Raw genomic sequence first — 18492 nt, 5'->3', positions numbered from 1 at the left:
ATTAATGACATAATTTTCATTTTTGGGTGAACTAACCCTTTAAAGTCCAAGCTTTGGCCTCTGAACTCCCAAATACAAATCATGCTTAGGCTCCAGCTAGTCTGCAACAAATGGTCTTTTGCGACACTTTATTGCAACTTGGAGGATAAACAGAACAACACGACACCGCATCTCCTAGCTTTGCAAAGAAGAATTCCAAACCCCCTTTCTCTAAGCCAGAGAGATAACGAAACTGTCTATAGACATTCCACACATACACACACACAAATGTCCTTTGTACAGTATGTAACCCAGACTTGTATCTGACCTTCCTGTGTGCATGCATGTTTGATTAGTTTTGTTTTGATCATATAGTTATGATCTTCTAGTGTGTGGCTCTGAAATGTATTTTTGAAGAATGTTTCTCCCAGTGGAATCGCATCCCGTAACCCTATCTCATGCCAGGTCATAAAGTTTATGACCACCAAGCATTAGCAGCTCATCCAGTTCCTCTGCAAGAGAGATAATGGGGTGCGTAACGCGGCCGACATTCCAACACACATTAACGCACACACATACACAAACTTTGAACTTTAAACTTAGAATATAAGCATGTCATATTTCATATACTCCTGTGTGTTTCCCAGGTTATATTCACTTCGTTTATGACGTTTATTTGAAGGAACGAACTTGTAAATGCTTCTGTTCGTGCATTTGAATGTAACTTTGTATTCCTATAATATTCATGTGACGTGTTTGATATCTCTGTAATTCTCTCAATCTAACGAAGTCGAATTCCGATAGCAGCTCCGAAAGACCGACACACGTCTTCTTGCCCCAGCAACACAAAAGACTATATGCAAGTATCAGCTATCGAGCTTTTAATGTGTTTAAGATTGCCTGCACCACTAAGGTGATTTGATTTCTTGTTGTCTCTCTCAAAGGTTCCCTGGTCTGTGATTTCTGCCTAACTGTGACCTTTCTCTGATCGCACATGTTGCTTTCACTTTCGCTTGCTCATCCTCTCTCCCTCTCTCTCATTCTCTCTCACCTCTCTCATCGTCTGATCTCTCTAATTCTCTCATCCTCTGTTAATTCATGTTCGTAATGTTTTTCGTTTTGTTTGTTTTGGGTGTATATACATATATATATTCTGTGTGAATTGTAGTTCGATGTATTATTAGTTCAATTATTAAAACCATTATATTCTTGATTGCATTCTGTCTAAATTGCTCACATTACGAAGTCAATGAAATGTTGATCCTAGCTACAAGCTTATTATTTACTACGTTGAGTAGTTTAAATTTATAAACACAGGAAAATGAATGTTCACGGCCAGAAAATTTATATTTATTGGAGTTTGTAAGAAGTGATAACTTTATTGAGAAGTTGATAAGTTAATCTTACGGCCGTTTGCTGGACAAACAACTGTTTGATAATTACATTAATTTCCATTAAGTGTTATCTCATAGACTCGATCTGAAATAAGACTATTGATATATGAATGAGGAATTATAATTCGTTGTGATTGATTATTCATATATACAATCGATCTATTTTCAACTTCGATAATTTAATGCAGTGATTCTCAAACTGTGGTCCGCGGACCACTAGTGGTCCGTGAGGGTACTGCAGGTGGTCCGTGGAAAGGCTAAATAAAATATAAAATAATATTTTTTTTACCTTCATTTTACCAGGAAATTCCCATAAAAAAAGTAAAAAGAATATGTAGGCCTATATTGATATAACATTTTAATTAAATTGTCAAGTTGTGTGATTACTAAAATAGCCTAGTGGTGTTCGGCCGTGACATTCAAGTTCAGTGCCGTTAGAACAACATTGGTTTGGTGGATAGCAACAGGTTCTCTGAAGAGAAAAGGGCAGAGGCAAATATGTTCTCATTATCACATCACACGCATGCCTTTAATGGTGCGTTCACACCGGACGAAATTTCTCTTCAAACTTTTGTTTTTACGCGCGTCAATTTCGCTCTTGCGAAATCAAGCGTATCACTAGACGCGGCAGGCGCGAATTTGACATATGATCCCTATCCCTTTTTGAATTTGACGCGCTATTCGCGTCCGGTGTGAACTTACAGTTAGGCATAGGCAGTTTATATGAAACGAAATGTTTATAAATGGAATGAATAAGGCCTGTTATTATTTTAATTTCCAGTTAGTTTCTTGATCTTGCGTTTCTGAAATGTTTTGCGGATGTGCTGTTAAGTGGACAAACTCAAGCCTAAGTAGGCTACTTTTTGAGGACTTGTAAAACTCTGAAGATTAATAATCCCCTAAAATCGCCAAAGGTTTTGAAATGTTGACTATATTCCAGTGTTCTTATTACTGTATAGATTTCATACTCCATTGCCTGTTGTTCAAATGAACCTGATTATGCCCTCGATCGGGCGCTTGAATAGGCTAAATAAATAAATTAAATATGTGGCAGCCGTTCTGTGCAGTAAACTTTCTTTTAACAAGCCTGTTGTACTGATGTGATGACCAGTTATAGTTTTAGTGCTAGTAAGCCTATTTATAGGTGCAGATTAATTCAGGTAGGACTCTGTGTAGACATATTTTATTATGTGTATTATGAGGTGGTCCGCGAAAATTCTTGTTTACAAATAGTGGTCCACACACACAAAAAGTTTGAGAACCCCTGATTTAATGTAACTGTAATATGCAATATATTAATCATATTCATGATTAAGTATTAAAATTCCCTATAGATCATTTGAGCTAATGTTCAATACCCAGTGCGGTTACACGTTTATAACAAAGCAAACAGTTTGAAAATCGGTAGAAAATTGAGCAAGTTATGGTTATTTAAAAAGTACATGCCATAGCTGCCAACTCTCACGCATTCACCGTGAGACACACGCAATTGACACTCTTCACACGCGCTCACGCCACACATCCATTTTCTCACGCACAGAAAAATCGCGAAGCAAAGAGGACATGGAGACCAAAAGACTAGACAGAGCAGATTACTTATGATATGAAAAAAATCTCAGCTCTCAGATTCTGTCACTTTTATTACGAAATTCAGACAATAAATACCGTTTTGGCGCTTGTAAATGTGACGCGACAGATCCCTAGCGGCACGTGACCAGATCATCTCTAGCTGATAAATAACTTTAAACACGAATGAACACTGTTGAAAGATACAGTACAACTTACCGAAATGTATATTCCTCATACATAATATCGACCAATCAATCAAACAAAGGGGTCAATAAAACAGCTGGAGAACAATCATGTCACATAACATTTACCTCAGGAAAGCCATTTAATGACCATAATATAGGCTATAGCACGTTAGTTGGCTAGAAAAAAAGAGCTATAGAGAGTATTTGGCTAAATATGTGTACTATATTGCATATTTATTATATTTTTACTTATATCATTAAAGCTCCAGTATGCGACTTTGGTATTTGACCACAAGAAGGCGCAGTTTCCAACAATAACAAAGGCGAAGCTTGATGACGCTATGAAGGAGGTGACGATGGGAGATGTCGTTTTTAATGCGTTTTCACCATAGCAATGTATCTAAATGGAATTAATGAATCATGATCACGGATGAGGTAATTTATTCGTTTTTGTATTACCTGTATGTCTGATCGTATTATTTTATGTCATCATAATTAATGAACTGCAAGGAACGTGAAATGTTATGCTATATTATCCCGTTACAACATACAGCTATTTGTCAAATGATTTGTTTGGTTTATGTTGTGCAGTTTTACGTTTTTATGGTTAATGCCGTGTTGTTTAACGTGTTCAAACCAATATCTAAAAGTAAATTTGAACGAACATTTGCAAGTAATGACTAAATATATTTTTTTAACATCATATCCGATTGTATTTAATTGTACTGCCATAATCTCGGTCACCACACGTGATAAAAAGCCTTACCAAAGTACAAAGAGCAATATAACTTTGTTTATAAGTGCTATTATTGACAGTTGCATGTCTTACCTGTCTATCAATACACTCGCGAGAGCAGTCTCTGTCAAGTCCAAGATAGTCGCGCAGCTCTCTCCATCTCGAAAACGCCTGCCGATATTTATCTGGGTTTTATTCCTCCGTTTGTCACACAGTCTGCGTGTATCAGAATATGGACGCTTTCGTTTTGTTGGCACTTCAAAGAGTTCGTGATCCATAACAGCTATAACCATACAGTCTATGGCTATAACGCTTTAACCACCACTTCCGCATTTGACCATGTGATATTCCGGTGTGGTGGGTCATATTTTTTATTTTATTCTTTTTTTATTCTTTGTCAGACGTCTTTATTGTTTATTGTGATAAGAAAAAAAACTCAATAAAGTTGTTGTAAAAAAAAAAAAAAATCGGATAGCGGAAAAAAAGGATAGAGCGGACATTGCGTCACTGGCGCGACATTTCTTTTCCGGGACGGCCAGTTATTTAAAATCGGAATTTCTCTGAAATAAAAAATCTTTGGAGACTTTTGAGATATTGTAAGTACACAACTGGAGGAAATATATCACACTGTGCAAGTTATTTTTGGAAATTTTATTACAAAATTCCTACATATTGGAGCTTTAAATAAAGTTGTTATTATAATAAAAAAAAACGCATTATATTTAATTTGTGTTATTTTTTAACCTTAAATAATACTACCAGCTGATAGGGCTCTCTGTATGTTTACAGCATTAGGTGAGTTGTTTTTTTCTTGAGAAAAATGAATGCCTATCTTGTGTAGCCTACCTAATATTTATCCAAATGAGTCAATATTAAATCAAAATCAAATGAAATAATAAAAAAGCGTAGCTTACCAGAAATTGAACCATGTAAACATTGTAACATGTTCTCACTAAACCTAATAAAATTCAGTTTAGTTACTAAAATGTTTTGACAATCACAATACACTTATTGTGATGCAATAATTTTTTTTACACTACACCAACCCCCCCCCCCCCAAAACATAAATCTCACTCCAAGCAAAACTCAAAAGTTGCCAGCTATGACATGCACCATTAAAACACAATGTTACGAGTGAGCGAGCTGACTGTGACAAGATGGCCGCCAGGTGCGGATGTCGACCTCCATTGGCCAGCAGCGCGGACAAGACATCTAGCCTTTATTATGTATTTCTATGGTTGTTGTAGTAGTTAATGGATTTCCACCACCGATAAACGCTTGCTGTAGCTCTGCTTCAAGATTTATTTAAAGAGAAGAGAAAAACACCCGTAGTGTTTGGGTGCACCCCCATCCTTCCTGTTGACTGAGCTTTCAATGTTGTTACGGAAAGGGTGAAGCTGATTGGTTGGTTCTTGTCACATGACCTGCAGTGCACTTGCAGAAAAAAAGTTGAGATTTTTTCATCTCGCTCCACCTGGAAAAAACGGCTGCATCGCTTCTAATATGAGCGGGCTTGCCACACGTCTACATTTAAAATAACGAACTTGAGCACGCAAAAGACACTATATGTGAACGGCCCCTTGGCGAGCGACTTCAAATCAGGCCATGAGCTACTGGTCTCGACGTGTTGGAGACCCCTGCTCTAGAGCTCCGCTTTGTAGGCTACGACTCGATACTTTTTTTACTACTTTGTAATAACTTTCTACTTTGTAATAACTTTCTGCGGCCAGCGTTTCTGGAAATAAACGAGGGTAAAACCTTTTTTAGACCTGACTAAATTAAATTTAAGACCTTGGATGAAAATCTGGCCGTCTTTAAGACGTTTTAAGGCCTTAAATTTAAAGCTCAGAACTTTAGACTTTTTTATGACCCCGTGGGAACCCTGCCATGCTAGGCTGCATCGCTGCACTGGGAGTTCTTGCCCAGAACAGAACCATACCTCCAATCCAAAACATATGCTAATTGTCAATCGTATTTGACGATAGTGGTCCTGACAGAAATAAGTTAACAAGATGGAAAATTAAGACAAAATATTTAAGGTTTCTACAAGAGCTTCTGGAATTTGTGTAATGCCTGTAAAAGTACATATTTTAACAGTACATATCTCAATATACTGTAGGTCTAGACACATGTGGTATAATAGCCAAAATTAGTGTGCTCTTACCTAAGTCTCTAAACAGAGATGGCTCATGCTTTTCCAGGCTAGAATAAAAGGCAGATTTAACTTTGTCTCCTCCAGAGTGCAACACTTCATATAACTCTCTCATTTTCTCCTGGTTAGTATCTGCTGCTCTGATCTTACAGTATGGCTCCCATTCCAGCATGCCACTGGACTGCAGCTCATCCGCTATCGGCATCACCATCTGTACTCTCTGGACAAGATTCGCCCAGTGGGCATCCACAAACCGAGCACCTGGTAGAGAGATAATAACATGATAACTGCTCACAAGGGAGAAAGTGATTTCATAAGATTCAAGAACGGGATATTCTATAGTGTAGCAAGTACTTATTTGGGAAACTTCACTTTTAATCAGTGTAATGCAGACTTTTTTCATATGACTATCTATGCTTTTACCATGGTAACTACTTACACTCTGAGTCTTGGTCCATGGTGTCTCATAAGTGTCTATGACGTGTTGTAGAGAGCTGTCTTAAGTTGTCCTCTAGGAAATGAAACATAATGCACGTAGTGTGAGATGGTTGAAGAGAGCTTTTGTGACCCATGGTTAAAGATTACATTATTGGTATGCAGTAAATTAAGTGGCATGTAGAAAAATGTATCTTAACATGCACAACCCAAATTTGGCCTTTACTGAATTTATAGTCAAAGAACTAAATGTTACAGACATAGAAGGTTGATTAATTTTCTGATAAATAAATGTATCGGTCATCTTCTGCTTTTGACTCAGCATTGTCAAATTTCATATTGTATAGTTCTGTCATGAAAACTCTGTAGAAATTGACCTGATAATGGATATGTCACCAGAGTCCAGTGCAGGCTCCAGCCCCTGACCAGAGTCCAGTGACAGCTTCAGGCCCTGTTCAGAGTTAAGTGCAAGCTTCAGCCCCTGACCAGAGCCCAGTGCAAGCTCCAGCCACTGACCAGAGTCCAGTGCAAGCTCCACCCCCTAACCAGAGTCCAGTGCAAGCTCCAGCCCCTAACCAGAGTCCAGTGATGGCTTCAGGCCCTGACCAGAGCCCAGCGCAAGCTCCAGCCACTGACCAGAGCCCAGCGCAAGCTCCAGCCCCTAACTAGAGCCAAGTGCAAGCTCCAGCCCCTGTCCAGAGCCCAGTACAGGCTCCAGCCCCTGACCAGAGCCCAGTGCAAGCTCCAACCCCTAACCAGAGTCCAGTGCAAGCTCCAGCCCCTAACCAGAGTCCAGTGCAAGCTCCAGCCCCTGACCAGAGCCCAGTGCAAGCTCCAGCCACTGACCAGAACCCAGTGCAGACTTCAGGCCCTGACAAGATACCAGTGCAGGCTTCAGCCTCTGACCAGAGCCCAGTGCAAGCTCAAGCCTCTGACCAGAGCCCAGTGCAAGCTCCAGCCACTGACCAGAGCCCAGCGCAAGCTCCAGCCCCTAACCAGAGTCCAGTGCAAGCTCCAGCCACTGACCAGAGCCCAGTGCAAGCTCCAGCCCCTGTCCAGAGCCCAGTGCAGGCTCCAGCCCCTAACCAGAGTCCAGTGCAAGCTCCAGCCCCTGACCAGAGCCCAGTGCAGACTTCAGGCCCTGACAAGATACCAGTGCAGGCTTCAGCCCCTGACCAGAGCCCAGTGCAAGCTCCAGCCCCTAGCCAGAGTCCAGTGATGGCTTCAGGCCCTAACCAGAGTCCAGTGCAGGCTTCAGGCCCTGACTAGATACCAGTGCAGGCTTCATGCCCTGACCAGATACCAGTGTAGGCTTCAGCCCCTGACCAGAGCCCAGTGCAAGCTTCAGGCCCTGACCAGATACCAGTGCAGGCTTCAGCCCCTGACCAGAGCCCAGTGCAAGCTCCAGCCCCTGACCAGAGTCCAGTGCAGGCTTCAGACCCTGACCAGAGTCCAGTGATGGCTTCAGGCCCTGACCAGAGCCCAGTGCAGGCTTCAGACCCTGACCAGAGTCCAGTGATGGCTTCAGGCCCTGACCAGAGCCCAGTGCAAGCTCCAGCCACTGACCAGAGTTCAGTGCAAGCTCCACCCCCTAACCAGAGTCCAGTGCAAGCTCCAGCCCCTAACCAGAGTCCAGTGATGGCTTCAGGCCCTGACCAGAGCCCAGCGCAAGCTCCAGCCACTGACCAGAGCCCAGCGCAAGCTCCAGCCCCTAACTAGAGCCAAGTGCAAGCTCCAGCCCCTGTCCAGAGCCCAGTACAGGCTCCAGCCCCTGACCAGAGCCCAGTGCAAGCTCCAACCCCTAACCAGAGTCCAGTGCAAGCTCCAGCCCCTAACCAGAGTCCAGTGCAAGCTCCAGCCCCTGACCAGAGCCCAGTGCAAGCTCCAGACACTGACCAGAACCCAGTGCAGACTTCAGGCCCTGACAAGATACCAGTGCAGGCTTCAGCCTCTTACCAGAGCCCAGTGCAAGCTCCAGCCACTGACCAGAGCCCAGTGCAAGCTCAAGCCTCTGACCAGAGCCCAGTGCAAGCTTCAGCCACTGACCAGAGCCCAGCGCAAGCTCCAGCCCCTAACCAGAGTCCAGTGCAAGCTCCAGCCACTGACCAGAGCCCAGTGCAAGCTCCAGCCCCTGTCCAGAGCCCAGTGTAGGCTCCAGCCCCTAACCAGAGCCCAGTGCAAGCTCCAACCCCTAACCAGAGCCCAGTGCAAGCTCCAGCCACTGACCAGAGCCCAGTGCAAGCTCCAGCCCCTGTCCAGAGCCCAGTGCAGGCTCCAGCCCCTAACCAGAGTCCAGTGCAAGCTCCAGCCCCTGACCAGAGCCCAGTGCAAGCTCCAGCCACTGACCAGAGCCAAGTGCAGACTTCAGGCCCTGACAAGATACCAGTGCAGGCTTCAGCCCCTGACCAGAGCCCAGTGCAAGCTCCAGCCCCTAGCCAGAGTCCAGTGATGGCTTCAGGCCCTAACCAGAGTCCAGTGATGGCTTCAGGCCCTGACCAGAGCCCAGTGCAAGCTCCAGCCACTGACCAGAGTCCAGTGCAAGCTCCACCCCCTAACCAGAGTCCAGTGCAAGCTCCAGCCCCTAACCAGAGTCCAGTGATGGCTTCAGGCCCTGACCAGAGCCCAGCGCAAGCTCCAGCCACTGACCAGAGCCCAGCGCAAGCTCCAGCCCCTAACTAGAGCCAAGTGCAAGCTCCAGCCCCTGTCCAGAGCCCAGTACAGGCTCCAGCCCCTGACCAGAGCCCAGTGCAAGCTCCAACCCCTAACCAGAGTCCAGTGCAAGCTCCAGCCCCTAACCAGAGTCCAGTGCAAGCTCCAGCCCCTGACCAGAGCCCAGTGCAAGCTCCAGCCACTGACCAGAACCCAGTGCAGACTTCAGGCCCTGACAAGATACCAGTGCAGGCTTCAGCCTCTGACCAGAGCCCAGTGCAAGCTCCAGCCACTGACCAGAGCCCAGTGCAAGCTCAAGCCTCTGACCAGAGCCCAGTGCAACCTCCAGCCACTGACCAGAGCCCAGCGCAAGCTCCAGCCCCTAACCAGAGTCCAGTGCAAGCTCCAGCCACTGACCAGAGCCCAGTGCAAGCTCCAGCCCCTGTCCAGAGCCCAGTGTAGGCTCCAGCCCCTAACCAGAGCCCAGCGCAAGCTCCAACCCCTAACCAGAGCCCAGTGCAAGCTCCAGCCACTGACCAGAGCCCAGTGCAAGCTCCAGCCCCTGTCCAGAGCCCAGTGCAGGCTCCAGCCCCTAACCAGAGTCCAGTGCAAGCTCCAGCCCCTGACCAGAGCCCAGTGCAAGCTCCAGCCACTGACCAGAGCCCAGTGCAGACTTCAGGCCCTGACAAGATACCAGTGCAGGCTTCAGCCCCTTACCAGAGCCCAGTGCAAGCTCCAGCCCCTAGCCAGAGTCCAGTGATGGCTTCAGGCCCTAACCAGAGTCCAGTGCAGGCTTCAGGCCCTGACTAGATACCAGTGCAGGCTTCATGCCCTGACCAGATACCAGTGTAGGCTTCAGCCCCTGACCAGAGCCCAGTGCAAGCTTCAGGCCCTGACCAGATACCAGTGCAGGCTTCAGCCCCTGACCAGAGCCCAGTGCAAGCTCCAGCCCCTGACCAGAGTCCAGTGCAGGCTCCAGACCCTGACCAGAGTCCAGTGATGGCTTCAGGCCCTGACCAGAGCCCAGTGCAGGCTTCAGGCCCTGACCAGATACCAGTGCAGGCTCCAGCCCCTGGCCAGAGTCCAGTGTAGGCTTCAGGACCTGACCAGATACCAGTGCAGGCTTAAGGCCCTGGCCATATACCAGTGCAGGCTCCAGCCCCTGACCAGAGCCCAGTGCAGGCTTAAGGCCCTGACCAGAGCCCAGTGCAAGCTCCAGCCCCTAACCAGATTTAGCAGTTGATCACGTGATGCACGAACATTCTAATCACACCGTTGTGATCGTACGTTCCAGGGACCAGCCAAGAATGATCACACCGGTGTGATAGTACATTCATATCAATTCAATATCCCTCCAAATTTGTTGTTTTCTGAGGAACTGGAAAAGGCTGAATTGGAAATGATTAGTCTTTGCCAGAAGAAGAGACATTCTGAAGAACTGGCGGATAGATGGTGTGATAATTTACCATTTACCATTTTAACCCAGTACTTCACTCAGATATCATGAGAGTTGGTGGACGTCTTGAAAATGAAATGATGCCTGAAGAGGTTAAACACCCAGTAATAGTGGCCAATGATCTACATATTTCATATTTTAATTCTGTGGCAAATTCATCATCAACTTCCCACGACTTACCCTATAAAATTTACATTACATTTATTTAGTCACTTAACAGACACCTTTGTCCAAAGCGACTTACAAATGAGGACTAAAGCAAGCGAGTCATCGTGAAGAGGCAAAAACAACGCAAGAAGTGCTCAAAATACAAAGTTCAGGCATTGCTCAGAGTAGCATAACCCAGACCCCAGCAAACATTGGTCCGACGGCAACATCGTGTCCCTGGCCAAAAATAGTCGCGGTAGGACGGCATAAATCGGTAAAAATATATAACACAGAACATTTTCTAAAAATGCATTCAGATACATTTGTACATGTCCACAGTTCTCTGGGGTTGCATGTATAATTGTCATTATAATTTTGACTTTTAGCTACGTGTAGTTCAACAGTGTATCGGGTGAGAGGACCTGGCGACATCTTTTACACGTGCATTTATAGTCCATCATGACCCTCTATGAAATCCTTGTGAAATATGCAAAAGCTGTGCTTAATCCTTGCATGGTTAATACTGCAATAATTAATTTAATTGCCCAAGTAGTTTTTAAGAGGTTGTGAAGACGTCCACTGACGTCCTTTACACGTCTAGTCAAGCAAGACAGGAAAAAAAAAAAACAGGAATTATCTTTATGAAATACACAATTTGTATACAAAGTAAATATATTTACTTTATCTTGTTTAAATAAATTATAATCACAAAGTGCCCAGTGTGGTTAAGTGATTGCAAAGCCACTGCATTTTAGTCATTATTTCAATCTGTTGTACCTGATGTATTCGTTGTTATTTTTTTATGGAATGTATGCATATACATGTAAAATGGTCACCATTTATGTCTGAGTTGGATGTAATTGCCAAAACTGTGCTGCCAAGATGTAGTAATAAAAGATCTCACGATATTACAAAATCCCGCGATAGGATAGATTATCTTGCGAGATGTTAACGCGTTCTCCCCATAGACTCCGGAACATTGAACAACCATGAGGAGAGGAGGAATTGAGGAGGGAGTTGTATCGATATTTTTAAAATTCTACTGTTGGGTAAGTACATTTTGTATTATTAGATTAACGTGCTTGAGTTTTACTTGTTTGACATGAATGAACTGAAAGAAATGATGCCCACATTGTCAACTGAAATTTACTGAGTTTGGCTAAAATTAGCTAGTAGGCTAAAAGTTACTTTGAAATTATACAACGGTATACCATAGTATAAAGTATGTTTAATGATACAGTCAAAGTTATTACTGTAACTTATTAATGTAGCCTTTTGAGAGTTTCTTTCAGAAAGTAAATTATCTGAAATAGAATTAAATGTTTAGCTGGATTTGAACATGTATGTTTTCAGTAACTGCTTTAAAAATATTTTGAAAATAAGTGCATGTCATTTACCTCAAATTTTTAATTTTATTTATTTTAAAAAGAAATATTCTCTTCCCTTAGATGCTGTGAAGAGGTGGAGCCCAAATGCTACAGACTCTGAAATTGATGCAGCAATGGCAGAACACCTGAAACATGCTCCAGGAAGAGCTGGGGGTGGTGGATACAAAAAATGAGCCAAACAATGTGTTTAAGGAATAGTTCACCCAAAAATGAAAATTGTCATCATTTACTCAACCTCATGTTTCAAACCTTTCTATGTTATGCTAAACACAAAGATGTTTGGAAGAATGTTTGTAACCAAGCAGATGTCTCTTCCCATGAACTACCATAATCCTTTTTTCTCCAATAATGGTAGTCAGTGGTTGCGCTATTTGCCTGGTTACAAACATTCTTCAAAATATCTTATTTTGTGTTCAGCAGAAGAAAGAAACTCATACAGGTTTGGAACATGAGGGTGAGTAAATGACAGAATTTTCATTTTTGGGTGAACTATCCCTTTATATAATAATTCAGTATTTTGTAATTAGTATTTTAGTTTGGTTAACAAACATTGAAAAAAATAAAGATAAATTTTGGCTGTTCAAGATCAATAAAATGTTGTGCTAAATCAATGTAAAATTTTTGCTTATGTCAACAAATAATGTGTTCTTGTTTGTGATGTACACGTGATTAAAACGTTTTATTGATGTTAAGGTCTGACTGGACCAATTTTGGACCTTTTTAGAACCTTTGTCAAGATGTGTAAACCTCAAGACTTGATTGCCTTACACGATGTTACACAATAGGTGTGTGATTATTTTATATGCAGGCTTATATATACACTTAAATTATGCAACAACACATTTAAACACACGGATGACGAAGGACGACGCATTTAGACGTGGAATTCACGGTTAGATGACGTCGAAGACGTCCGTTCAACTTTCATTTTGGAAAATTTTTCAACCATGACGGGATGTGTCGGACGGACGTCTTTTCAACGGTCATTAAACGTCCAAATGTTTGCTGGGACAAGGGAGGATTGAAGGAATTTTTTTATTTTTTATGAGGTTAAGTGCTCACAGAAGAGATGAGTTTTCAGCTGTCTTTTGAATGTTGTCAGGGATTCTGCATTCTAGATAAAGCTGGGGATAAAATAAATATAGTTCAAAGTAATATGCCTACCAGTGAGTTTAGAATCACTCGTAACTCAGGATGGGGAATGAGAGGGGATGTTGTTCCTTAACAAGAAATGATTAAATTTGGCCTGAAACGGAAGTTGTTATTGTGATGTAAGTGAAACGGCTTCTCAGATGAGAAAAAATTGTGGGGTGGGACTTGATTTTGTTGATCTTAGGTGTGGTAGAAACGATCAATCAGGGAGATGAAACAGATGTTTCAGATAAATTTTCATTCAATACTTTATGTACTGCTTAATACAGCGTCTGTTTGTACAATAATAAAGTGATAAACATAACATAAGCCTATAGTATTTAAATACCAATGTAGCGGAGTCTATGTTTTTAATCAATTTTATTTTGATAAACATGACACAATATAACATTGGGATTCGTGACTACATGGAATGAGGTTTTACTGTTATAAATATACAGATTTATTAGATTCGCACCGCTGCATTAAGTCAAACAAGCCTATATTGCCCTCGGGAATTTGTTGCTGATCTCACGTCACGTGAGTGACAGGTTGCTCTCGCCTAGATTTCATGGTGACTTTAAGTAAATAAATCACTCATAACACACACAAAGAAATGTTGCCACATACTGGCACATAGTTTCTACCCATGAATCAATCTTTTTGGCGAATAGTTTAAAAATAATCTATATCCAATACTCAGTATAAAAAAACCCCCACATATTATGCTGCGCGTCCAGTCGCGGTTTTGAAAAACAATAATATCGATCGTGTAAGTGAGCAAAACTCATCTCGTGACTGCGAGGCTTCATGTCAGAAAAGTGACCAATAAGTTACGGTCCAGTCTTGTTCTTACCTTCAGTGAAGTCGACATAGTAGCCTATTCACTGTGAAGATGTCAAGGCTTTGTCACGAATATTAATGTGTAATATTCATTTCTACACTACAGATCGAAAGTAGTTTGTGGACACACCTCTTCTGAACTTCCCTCATTTCTATAAGACATCCCAGAATACTAGTTTAGTTATGCCGAGTTAGTTTTGTTTTCGATATTCCTCCTCACACATAGAGACAAACGGCGAAGGATCATCTCTCCAAAATAGTACTGGTGTAAAACGCGAAAGGGTGATAGGCTAATATTCCACAAGCTTTCGCAATGAGAGTTAAAAGACGTGCTCCTCTCGTCAGAGTCAACAAGGGACCGTCGATAAAGTGCGGTTTGTTGCCGCGCTCTTCATTCCCACAAGCTATAGTAAGGAACCGTCTTACAGCACTTTTGCAAATGCTTTCTCATCCTGAAATGCTCCAAACTGCACAGCCGAATCAACCACGATCACACAGTGCTAACCAATTCAGCACAGAAGCTCCTCGAAGTCCGATTTGTTCTAGTGAATCGGTTCATTTTAAACGGCACTCCTCCGTTCTCTTGTAGCTTTGGGAAATCTGATTTAGGGGAGAGCGGGGCACAACCTAACGCTTTTTGACTTTCTCAGTTTGTGTAAATCTACTTATGGTTCAGAGTATTTATTTTTTCCCACATTCATTTCCCACATGTCTAGTACAATTATGTGTTTTTGTTTTATTAATACAGTATATACTTTTTTCTTGATATACCCCGAAAGAATGGAAGTGAAATGTGACAACATGCCCCATAGGTGGGGAACATTGTAACATGTTGTGGGGCACATTGTAACATGATCATATGGCAGCTTAAAATGTTATCTGATCTAATAAAAAAAATATACAAAACAAACTAAAATATTTTCTAAATAAAATACAATTAAAAAACTTTTTCATATAAAATAATGGCAATTTTTAATAATTAAATATAAACTCATTTTTGAGTTTTGACTACGAACACATGAAAACACAGCTATACAACATAGTTCAAAACAAATAAATAATTAGTAATTTCTGAACATTGACTCTCAGTCTTTATTCACCTTTTTCTCACGTTTTCTCAATAAAATTAATAAAAGTATAGAATATAATAGCATATTTCTAATAGGGGCACATTGTAACGCAGTGTGACAACATGCCCCGCCTGCACAACTGGGATTTAAACCCTGCTAGTGTCTTCTGCTAGTTAGCGAAGCATTACATAACTATCTCAACTGTCAAATAACATCTTGGAGATTAAAATAATATCAGATTTGTCTTATTTTAAATAAACACAAAAAATAGAGATGAAAAATTAACTTAAGTAAGAAATTTACTTTTGCTATGGTTTAATAAATGTCTATGGATATCTTCCAAAAAAAAAAATTTTTGGCGGAATTTTTTTTTCTATATAGTGTTGATATGGCAACTAGTAAATAAACAAAGTTCCGTCATCCAAGCATGTGCGGAAGTATTTAAAACAAGCGTGTTACAACTAACCCCGCGTTAGGTTGTGCCAGAGCCATATAGAGAGAGAGTTGCGACAACTCCATTGACAACAATGGAACGCTTTTTTTACAGCAATGGCGGCTCGTAGAGCCTCTCAATAGTTCCCGGAAGTAACAACAGCGCGGTAGAACAGACCGTTTGTGATGCACTTTTAAAAGGTAAGACGTTTAAAGAATAAGATTGTATATTATCAGTACATCTGAATCAAATAAACTTGTGTTTTAAAGCATGCTAGTTGATTCCGAAGCACTTCCTGGAACTATCTGAGGTCTACGCGAATCACGTGACAACTAAGCATTTTGAACTTCCGTTGTCGCAACTCTCTCTCTCTATGGCTCTGGGTTGTGCCCCAAGGGTGCAGGGATTTGTATTATTTTGAAGTACCCCCGGACGCCGCCATTGGCTAACGGAACCCCACCTGCAGTTAGCATCCCATTGACTCCCATTCATTTTGGCGTCACTTTGACAGCGAATAACTTCACATCTGAGGCGTTTAAAGACTCCATTTGTCCATTATTTATTTCTAAAGAAACACGAAAATGTATAAAAGGCTCCATTACCTTGTAGCTTACGTTATGGCCCTGTAGAAGCAGTTTTTGTAAAAGTAGGCTAACGATTGCGTCACAGCCACGCGACTCTCTGTCGCACAGTAGGAAATTACCGTATGGACAGGAGGAGAAGCTCGTGGGCAATCGGGAGGACGTCGAGGCAAAATGACAAAGTAATTAATCAGAACACCTACAAAAAGTTTCTCCTGCTCCAAGATCATGGACAGCTCCTACTCACGCTCTCCGTCTCTGCGAGTTTCGGAAGGTAATGATTCAGATTTCTCTCGGCACAGCTACTAGAAGACAGACGGTTTGCTCACGTCACATCTACGTCGCCGAGCTCAGTTTGAGTCTGCGCAGTACGCTGGACCCCCAGGAAGTAAAAGTTTCTAATTGGCTTCACTTTGTCTCCGTTGAATCCAATGGGGTCGCTGTGTCCATTTCTTTTACTGTCTATGGTTGTGCCCCGCGCTCCCCTATTCTAACGAATCGGTTCATCTAAACGGTTCTCTGTCTCATATGTACCGGTAGCTTTGGAAAGTCTGATTCATTCTGGTGAATCGGTCTTAATGAACAGATTCAACAGATTCGAGTCCCATATTGCATTTCAGGTCTTTTTTTCCCTGACTATTTACTTCATTATTTATGTCTAATTAAATAATGCAGTTAAATATTGTACCAATACTCTAGTTTTTTTTAATAAGCTGTAATACAGCCTAAATGTCTTGTTTAAGCCTATACCAAAAAAAATGTTTAACAGAGATTCAAATTATTGGATAGCCTATAGAATAATTCTTGCAAGTATTATCCATGGATAAAAGTTTATATTTCTGATATAAGTAGGCTACTGATGTGGGAGCGATCAAAATGGTGCAGGCCTAAATCATTTTAAGTAAATCATTTGGACGCTTCAAATAGCCTATTGTATCAATTACATTGTTAAACCAGTAGATGGTGACAAGTGACTGATAAAAATGTGAAATTATTTGATTAATAATTTACTCAAGAGATTCGTTCAAAAATGCTCATTCGTCAAGTATATTAGACAAAAAATAGAGGTCCACCCTATTTCACCAACAACAAAAAAAAATGAAGTAAAAGAAAAGAAAAAAGGCCTATAAAATAAGCCTAATATTGTTGTTGTTATTTTTTATACATGTATGTAACCATAAAAATAAGGTTTTGACACCAAAAGCTACTAGATTAACTCATTTAAACAGCAAAGGAACAAATGATCAAATTACGAGCAATAGCACAAATAAATACAACATAGCAAACATATTAATGAAATAAACTGTGTTTTTCAGGTTTTTCATGTATAGGTTTAAACAGGATTTTTAGGTAGGCCTACACAGTGGCGTCATGCCCATTCAAAGTGAGGGGGCACGTGCCCCCTCAGATTTTTCCTCCCTGATAATTTTTTTGTCACAACTTTATTCCTATTATGCTCCATAATATACCAGAGCCTATAACGACTCAAATGTATTCTTCTGGATGTGTAATAAATCGGTCAGCATCAGCCCGCCCCTTTTTCCTAATATGGTGTTTGTGTATCAAATCTAGAGCGCTACGCGCGTAGCGCTCTAGAATCTTTGCTGTGTTTGTTTAAGCAACTCACTCGTCTCGCACGTTGAGCTGGCAATGTTTTACAGATGGTCTTAAAGTGTTAAGTGGGCAAAGCAACAAATCGGCATTGAATTAGTTATCGGATGATATTAAAAGGTAGTGGGATTATTTGTGGTTGACCTGGAAATTTTAACTTGATCAAAAAGTTATGGATTTGATATTAGCTGCGAATTCAGAGCATTAACTTAAGTTGTGTCAGTGTAACGTTATCGATAGCTAGCCTAGTCTAACCGTAAACTAGTTGGCTAACGTTACTGCCATACAAAGCTATAGTAACGTTATCTGATCGGTTTTGAAACATCTGTTCCTTATTTAAAATATAGCTAATAATGAGCAGTGTAACTACAGTATTTCAATGATTTTACTAAAGTAATGTTACATATTACATTTCATTTGATTACTTTTTTACATTTCTGTCAAATATTAACCATTTTCAAATAAACGGGGTAGTGTTAACCTTATTCAGCACTGAAATCTGTCAAACTTCTTTCAAAGTCCTTCATCACATATTAATATTAAAATAACTTAATTTCAGAGCACCACAAAGTCAGACCTCAGTACCTTTATGTACCTTTAATGTAAGATCGTTCTTAGGTCACATACCAATTTAAAATCATAACATAAAAAATGCAATGGTACTGTTTTTAAAATCAAGTGTAGTAGGCCTAAGTGTACAGTAAGTGTGTGTGTAAACATGCTTTAATGAAGT

At 41.4% G+C, this 18492-nt stretch overlaps 1 protein-coding gene across 1 annotated transcript in view; it reads right to left on the bottom strand.

Moving 5' to 3' along the window:
• LOC311088953 (NACHT, LRR and PYD domains-containing protein 1 homolog) overlaps positions 1–14379 on the bottom strand; it is a 38471-nt gene extending 24092 nt beyond the window's left edge. Inside the window, exons 1-3 of the mRNA XM_084123348.1 lie at positions 14078–14379; positions 6455–6526; positions 6028–6276 (exon numbers count right to left, since the gene is read on the bottom strand). Of these exons, the coding sequence (XP_083979474.1) occupies positions 6028–6276; positions 6455–6473 (268 nt within the window). The 5' untranslated portion in view covers positions 6474–6526; positions 14078–14379. The remainder of the gene's footprint in view (positions 1–6027; positions 6277–6454; positions 6527–14077) is intronic.
• Positions 14380–18492: the final 4113 nt, after the last annotated feature.

This window comes from Abramis brama, assembly GCF_963993115.1.
Source record: "Abramis brama genome assembly, chromosome: 8".
NCBI lineage: Eukaryota > Metazoa > Chordata > Actinopteri > Cypriniformes > Leuciscidae > Abramis > Abramis brama.
This window is presented reverse-complemented; position numbering and strand designations above follow the sequence as displayed.